This window comes from Loxodonta africana, chromosome 20, assembly GCF_030014295.1.
Source record: "Loxodonta africana isolate mLoxAfr1 chromosome 20, mLoxAfr1.hap2, whole genome shotgun sequence".
NCBI lineage: Eukaryota > Metazoa > Chordata > Mammalia > Proboscidea > Elephantidae > Loxodonta > Loxodonta africana.
The window spans coordinates 67,280,079-67,288,322 of NC_087361.1; the positions used below are offsets into that span (position 1 = coordinate 67,280,079).

At 42.5% G+C, this 8,244-nt stretch overlaps 1 protein-coding gene across 1 annotated transcript; it reads right to left on the reverse strand.

Annotated features, from left to right (window-relative positions):
• Positions 1-3,883: 3,883 nt before the first annotated feature.
• IL20 (interleukin 20) lies at positions 3,884-8,167 on the reverse strand. Its single transcript, XM_064273280.1, has 4 exons — positions 8,009-8,167; positions 6,863-6,928; positions 6,603-6,755; positions 3,884-4,640 (listed from the first exon to the last, which is right to left on the reverse strand). Exons 1-4 carry the CDS (start codon positions 8,165-8,167, stop codon positions 4,563-4,565), a joined length of 456 nt encoding a protein of 151 aa, XP_064129350.1. The 3' UTR covers positions 3,884-4,562.
• Between the last annotated feature and the right edge of the window lie 77 nt (positions 8,168-8,244).

Below are 8,244 nucleotides of genomic sequence, written 5' to 3' on the forward strand. Positions count from 1 at the left end.
AGGCATTTGACTGTGTGGACCATAACAAATTATGGATCACATTGAGGAGAATAGGAGTTCTGAAACACTTAATTGTGCTCATGAGGAATCTGTACATGGATCAAGAGGCTGTCATTTGAACAGAACAAGGGGTTATGGCATGGTTTAAAGCCAGCAAAGGTGTGCGTCGGGGTTGTATCCTTTCACCATACGTATTCAATCTGTATGCTGACCAAATAATCTGAGAAGCTGGACTATATGAAGAAGAACAGGGCATCAGGATTGGAGGAAGTCTCATTACCAAATTGCGTTATGCAGGTGACACGACCTTGCTTGTTGAAAGTAAAGAGGACTTGAAGCATTTACTGATGAAGATCAAAGACAACAGCCTTTAGTATGGGTTACACTTCAACATAGAGAAAACAAAAATCTTCACAACTGAACCAATAAGAAACATCATGATGAATGGAGAAAAGATTGAAGTTGTCAAGGATTTCATTTTACTTGGATCCACAATCAACACCCATGGAAGCAGCAGTCAAGAAATCAAAAGACTCATTGCATTGGCCAAATCGACTGCAAAAGACCTCTTTAAAGTGTTGAAAAGCAAAAATATCACCTTGAGGACTAAGGTGCACCTGACCCAAGCAGTGGTATTTTCAATCACCTAATATGCATGCAAAGGTGGACAATGAATAAGGAAGACAGAAGAAGAATTGGTGACTTTGAATTGTGGTGTTGGTGAAGAATATTGAATATACCATGGACTGCCAAAAGAACGAACAAATCTATCTTGAAAGAAGTACAGCCAGAATGCTCCTTAGAAGCAAGGATGGAGAAACTACGTCTCACATACTTTGGACATGTTATCAGGAGGGATCAGTCCCTGGAGAAGGACATCATGCTTGGTAAAGTAAAGGGTGAGCAAAAAAGAGGAAGACCCTCAGTGAGATGGATTGACACGGTGGCTGCACAATGGGCACAAGCATAGCAAAGATAGTGAGGATGGCGCAAGACCGGGCAGTGTTTCATTCTGTTGTGCACAGAGTGGCTATGAGTCAGAATTGACTCGATGGCACCTAAAACAACAACACAATAGAAGTTATGATTTATAACACATATTTTGGGGGGACAATGCAATCCATAACATTTGCTACTGTGCTTCTGAACATAAGATGATATTAGTCTGTAGAGTGGGAAGTTTATAGGGCTGTAGTAACAGGCTGTCCACATTCAGATTTTGGTTCTATTAGTTGTAAAACCTTGGGCACTATTTACCATCTCTGAGCACATTATCATTTCTAGACTGGTAGTAATATCACCTACCTCACAGGATTGTTTTGAGGATTAAAGAGCATAGTTGTTTATCAAATGCCCAGTACAGTGCTTAGCACGTGGTAAGTACATAAGAAATGACTTAATTAAATTTGTAATTATTGTAATTGGAAGTTCTTTAGAGCCTGTCCCTCACTGGTCTACACCTTCGTGAAGATTCTGAACTTCTAACATGGTATGACCTCTCCAGCACTGTCCACCCCTGAATTCTCCACTGTTAGTGCTATAGTAGGTCAAGCAAAGAAGAGACACATGAGTTGGAGGAGGACATGAGTCCTGCAGAGGGAAAGGAATAGACAAGCATAGTGGTAACAAGTCAATGAAAACACAATGTCTTATTTGTATAGTGCTACCGTAACAGAAATACTGCAAGTGGATGGCTTTAACAAAGAGAAATTTATTTTCTCACAGTCTAATAGACTACAAGTACAAATTCAGGAAGTCAGCTCCAGAGGAAAGCTTCCTCTGTCAGCTCATGAAGGCCCTTCTCGTTAATCTTCCCCTGGACTAGGAGCTTCTCCCCACAGGAACCCCAGTTTCAAAGGATGCGCTCTGCTCCCAGCACTGCTTTGTTGGTGGTATGAGGTCCCACCTCCCTCACTTCCCTTTCTTTTTATTTCTTGTAAGATAAAAGGTGGTACAGCCCACGCCCCCCAGGGAAACTCTCTTTACTTTGGATAAGGGATGTGACCTTAATAGGGGTGTTACAATCCCACCCTAATCCTCTTTAACATAATCTAATCTTGCCTCATTAACCACAGGCAAGATTAGGATTTACAACACATAGGAAAATTACAATCATAAAATGGAAGACAACCATACAATACTGGGAATCATGACCTAGCCGAGTTGACAAATATTTTGAAGGGACACAATTCAATTCATGACACATGGTGACACTGATGCCCCAAAAGATCAGGGCTTCCCATTGCCCAGGCATTCATCCTCAGTTGTGTGGTCCACCTCAGACATGCCCATCTGGAAGGCTCACATTCTTGGCAGGTGAAACCAATTTCCTCCTTGCTGTTAATGGCTCCTGGATATGGTGGTTCTAGTTTTAGTACTGAGTTCAGTGAAGATGACTTCTCAACTCAGAACCAAGTTGTTTGTCAGACCTGGTCAGAGAACACCAGGATACAGGCATCTGGAAAACCTGATAGAAGATGGGTGACATGGGGTGAATATCTGGTAGACGATGGGTGTTATGGGGTGAATATCTGATAGAAGATGGGGTGACATGGGGTGCGTATCTAGTAGAAGACGGGTGATATGGGGTGAATGTCTTATAGAAGATGGGTGACATGGGGTGCATATCTGATAGAAGACGGGTGATATGGGGTGAATATCTCATAGAAGGTGGGTATGTGGGGTGAATATGATAGATTAGTGATATGCTGTGAATATCTGATAGAAGATCGGTGATATGAGGTGAAAATCTGATAGAAAATCGGTGATAATGGAAGTATAAAAGCAAAAAATCTCTTGTTTTCAAAGGAACATAGAAAGCCATCTCTTCTACCTACCTGAAAGGTAGATATTATCATCTTTAAAGAAGAAATTGAATTCTCAAAAGCTGTTTTCTGCCCCAAATCACTCAGGTAATAAGAATTGAGCTATGATTTAAACCAGAGACAAAAGATCTGTTAAAATTACATCTTCATGTTTAAAAGTGGTATCTATGGGTGGTGGGTTTATGGATGATTTTAACTTCCTTCTTTGTATTTTTCTGTATTTTCCAAATTTTCTGTATTTGAAAAAATTCCCTGGTTGTTGCTTGCATAATCAGAGAAAAAAAAAGGTAGGGGGCAAATAATATTTTTTAAATTATATCAGGCCCAGGCTGGGGGCTGGGAGCAAAATCTAGAAGTGGTAAGGAGGGCTATCTGTAGAAGCCAGGAAGTTAGCATCTGTCTGTTGTTCCTGACATTAGGGAAATTGAGCTACTAGGCTGGAAGCACAGTTCAACCTGAGGTGGGGAGGAAGCAGGGAGCCAGCCCAGGCCAGAGCTGGGCTGCTTAGAGCCCAGGGAAGCTCAACTTGATGGGGGCCTGGAAAGAGAACGTTGACTTAATAGTTGGTCAGGGCGATAGAGATTTGATCCAGGAACAAAATAACTCAGGGGCAGGACAGAATCCAAAATGGGAGGGGCCCCAAAGAAGGCTCATAATCTCCCTGGGCCAGGATCTGTAACTATACTTTGCACCCGTGCGCTCTATAGGGTCGCCATGAGTCGGGTTTTTTTTTTTTTTTTTTTGGTTCTTAATCCTTATGATAGAGCCTCCTACCCAATGTAATTTGTGTTGCAACCAAGACCCCTGACACAAGAGTATGGGAACCAGGTATGGGAAAGAAAAGAGGGGTACAGAGAGGACAGTGACCAAAACCCATGAGGTGAAAGCAGGGATGGCTGAAGCCCCTCCCTCTGTCACAGTCCTTTTATGTGGAGGGCAGCTGTGGGTCAGAGATGTGAGCAAGTTAAAAGAGAGAGCTGGGAATCATTTCAGCAGGAGAGAGAAAGCCCAGGTTTCCACATGCATCTTTCTTCCCCAGAGAAGCAAGATGGCTCTGGGTGACATGAGATTCAATCTCATCCCCACCATGACTTCTGCTCCTGAAGCACTTTCAAACTCCAAGCAGGTATTATTCAAAGAAAACTTTATTTGTTGAAATACACTTTGGCCATGAAGGATTCCATAGCTGGAAGATATACAAGTATGGGCTTGGGGAACTGGGTGGAGTGGTCAGGTAATTGTAACACAGGTCTGTAGGTTCACGTCAGAGCTTCTTCTCCATGACACATGCTAAGTAACCATTGGTTCAATTTTAAATATCTCACAGAGCATTGGCATCCAGTAAATATGTGCTTAATGCAGTAAAAATGGCCAAACCTCTTAGCCTCTCTTCTAGCCATTAGAGGGTTAGTCAGTTTATAAATATAACCTTGTGAATTAAAAAAGAAGTCAAGTATAAAAATAAATTAAATAGCAAAAAATAAATATATAAAACTAATAAATATACCCAACAGTAGAAAAGATAATACAAAAATATTATAAAACCCAGTCTAAAATAAGATCAGGAATGCATGAAGACAACCACAATAAGGAAACAAATAATAAATAAATAATACACATGGTGACCAGCACTAAACGGTATCACAAAGAGATGGTGGTTCTCGGTCGCACCTCAGCAAGTACTAAAGACTGGGACTCTTAGCCAGGAATACTGTCAGCAGCAGCAGCAGCTTCCTCCTATTTTGTCTCCTCCATCCATTGCAGGAGAATGTCTAGCTCCCCCAAGGCCTTCAATACCACTGCCTGAGGCTCAAGCTGAAAGAGACACACCCATGTGGTTAGCAACTCATAAAGAGACAACATTTACTTTAGGGTTAATCCTCTCCTCTCATTGGCAGGTCTGTTGGGGCTTACAAGCAGTGCATTCTGGGTCTTGACATGCTACAAAGATTGAAAAACATTAAAGAACCTCAAAATCTCACATGAGGATGGAAGGTCATTGAGTCTATCACCCTGGTCTTACATAGAGAAACTGAGGCCCAGGGGGTAGCAGAATTGGGACTGCAACTCCAGCCTCTTGAATCACAGAGATCAAAATAATTAGGCTGTTTCTTTAGAAAGGAGTGTGTGTGTGTGTGTGTGTGTGTGTGTAGGGGGTACCTACTGTACATACTTCAGTTAAACAAATATTTCTTGTGCAAGCACTGGACTGGTGGCTAAGGATTCAGAGATGAATGGGACAATTTCTACCTACAAAGAACTCACAGTCAATGAGGGCGACTGGCAGAAACAGGCAATTAGAATAAATAATGGCATCCCTATGGGATGACAGGGGAGGAACCTAACTCTGAGGGAGGCAGCCAACACCTTCCTGGAGGTGAAGTTCAAGGATGAGTCTTCTAGGATGAGTAAGAGTTAGTCAGTGAGGTCTGAGCTCCAGTCCTTCCCGGCAGATGTGCAAAGATTTGGTAAGAAACAGCATGGCACAGGCATGTGTGAATATGGGGGTGTTTTTGAGGGTATGTGGAAATGTACGAATGTTGGAAAACTATTGTCTCTAGTTTCCGCAGCTGGAAGATCCAGAAGTCTCTGGAGTGGCTTGATGGAAGCACGGCCTTTCTCTTTCACTTCCCGGAGCACCATCCAGTGTGAGCACCCTTCTCTAGTATGGAAGGGTGTCCCTTGGATGAGAAGCAGAGGGATGGTCCATATGCCCTCAGAGAGCTATTAGTCTGATGCTATTTTCACCAGTGTGAACACACATACCCTCTATGAGCTCCGTTCTAAAAACACACCCATTCCAACCAACACCAAGATTGCATATACCTCTTGAAGTGACTCAGAATCTGACTGTATTTCTCCATTGCTTCCTCCCCACAATGGCATGTCATGTGGTCATGCTGAAAAGAACACAGAGAATGATACATTTTATTAAAGATTCTAATTTTCTGCCCTTGCCATTGATATGAACCCAAAACCCATTGCCGTCGATTCTGACTAACCCTATAGGACAGAGTAGAACTGTCCCGTAGGGTTTCCAAGGAGCAGCTGGTGGATTCAAACCGCCAAACTTTTGGTTAGTAGTCTTAGATCTTAACCACTGCACCACTAGGGCTCTGTTGACATGAAGTAGTTGGGAATTCTACACTTTCACTCACATCACTACAGATACTCCATTTCTATAGAAAAGTCCTTTCAGATCTCATCATTTGGGGTCATTAGAGTAACCATCAGCTTGAACAGGAAGCCAGCTCTTAGACTCAAATATGGAGCTCATATTTCTTCCTTATAGAAACAAACAGCACTGGAGGCATTTGAGATCCCATTTGGCCTCTGCATCTCCACCCCAGGTCTAGTCTGAGCCCCCATGAAAAGAGAGAATTGGATTCCAAGGTCCTATTCAGATTCTATTCTGAAACTGAGTCCAGTGGCCTGCTGGTTGGCTGTCCTGGACACAGGATGCACTAGTGCACAGAGGGATATCTCACCTACAGAAAAACTATAACTTCCAGGGTGATAGATAATTATCATGAGTATCAAATAGCTAGCAATTGTATAGTTCTTTAGACTTTCCAAAGTACTTTTTGCATACAGCCTATACCTAAAAGTCAATACAACTGAGTTCTTATTACATAGTCACATGGCTTATCACAGATCATTAGAACTTTTGGGCTTAGTTTTTCCATCCATTAAACGGGGGTAGGAAAGACAGCATGGTTCTTAAGCTATTGGAGCTATGTGCTGTAATGGATCCTATTACCCAAGGCCCTTCCTCACACAGAGCCGGAGGTCCTTCTTGATGGTAAGAAAGGAGTTGGCGAGACTGCTGATCTTCCGGAGCATGTAGTGATCAGGGGTCCGGTAGGTTTTGAATACTCTGTCCAAGTAGAGTCTGAGTAAACGGTGGAGGAGGCAACACTGATCTGAAGGCTGTAAAGAAGACGAATGTGTTGGGAAGGAGCAGGGACAAGACCCAGTGTGATGGAGATGCCCTGCTACATACTCCCTCCCAGACCTCAACTGGCCCAAGCACATACCACTGTGTCTTGCAAAGAAACGGATCTCCTCAAGATTCTGATGTCAATGTTTCCATCTTCAGCTTGCTGAAAAAAAAAGAAAGCAAGACAAGAAAGTGCAGGTCATCCCAAGATTGATTTTCTGGGTTTGAAAGCTTGGGATCATCATCTGATGGAACAACTCAATCAATTGGCAAAACAAAAACCAAGATCTGCATGCTAGTGAAGTAAGTAGCATCTGAGGTCTTAAAGCTTGGGAGCGGCCATCTAAAACACAACTACAGACTTCAACTCACCAGGAGCAAACTATAAGAAAGTTAACCAAAAGCTCAGAGAAGAAACAAATCTACATGAGCCACAACTTCATCTACCCTGAGACCAGAAGAACTAGATGGTGCCTGGCTACGACTACCGACCATTCAGACTGGGGTCACAATAGATGGTCCCAGATAGAATGGGAGAAAAATGTAGAATGGGACTCAAATCTTTATCTAAAAAAAAAAAAAAAATCCAGACAAACTGGAACAGTAAAGAACAGAGCACTCCCTGAGACTATCACCCTGAGGCACTCTTTAAACTCAGAACCAAGCCTATTCTCTGATCTGATCCTTTAGCAAAATAGAAGAGTGGAACATGAAATAGAGGATATAACCCATAAGATCGGTGTTGTACTTAAAAACCATCAGTATGAAACCAAAAGGTCAACAAATACTCAAAAGGAAAGATGAGAAGATAAGGGGACAGGGAAACTAGAGTTCTGGAAATGGAATAAACAGAACACAGTTAAAGAAAATGTTGACCATTGTGATAAACTTAACTAATGTCACTGAACAATTCATGCAAAAATTGTCAAATGAGAACCTAACTTGCTGTGGAAACTTTCACCAAAAACGCAATAAAAAAAAAAAAAAAAAGTCAGTGACTGCTGCCAGGATCTTAGACATCAAGTACGTGGTCCTCTTATTCTCTCCCTGCCAAAGCCCAGTCAGTGAGAGGCTCCCTTTCCAAAACACTTTTAAATTATGAACTATAGATAGTTCTTGGGAATGCATCCCTCTGGCAAGGAATGCCCAGTCATTTCGCCGCCACACTATCAAGGAAGCAAGGCAAGAAAGCAGGGAAAAGGAGAGGCAGCCACAAGATGAAGTGGGTGACTTCCTTAGGCACCATGCTGCCCCGTATCTCAGAAAATTCATTTCTTATTTTCTGAAGGTTTATGGAGATCACACAGCTTCCCAAATGGAGTATCTCCCACCCAGCAGAAGGCATCCAGAAGAGACAAAACGCAGCAGAGAGAAGGCAGAGGGCAAGACCACAGCCTTTCATCTTGTGCCTGGAGTCTGGAGACCACAACGGGCTAGGAATTCAAAGGAGAGAAAGTATTACTTACTGATTTCTCCCTC

What these genes read in the sequence shown, in the direction of transcription:
- IL20 (XM_064273280.1), bottom strand. Translation starts at nt 8,167, where the DNA reads ATGAAAGGCTGTGGTCTTGCCCTCTGCCTTCTCTCTGCTGCGTTTTGT. An exon ending in CTGAGATACGGGGCAGCATG is followed by an intron (nt 6,929 to 8,008) that starts GTGCCTAAGGAA and finishes TTTTTTTTTCAG; the next exon opens with CAAGCTGAAGATGGAAACAT. An exon ending in TTTCTTTGCAAGACACAGTG is followed by an intron (nt 6,756 to 6,862) that starts GTATGTGCTTGG and finishes TCTTCTTTACAG; the next exon opens with CCTTCAGATCAGTGTTGCCT.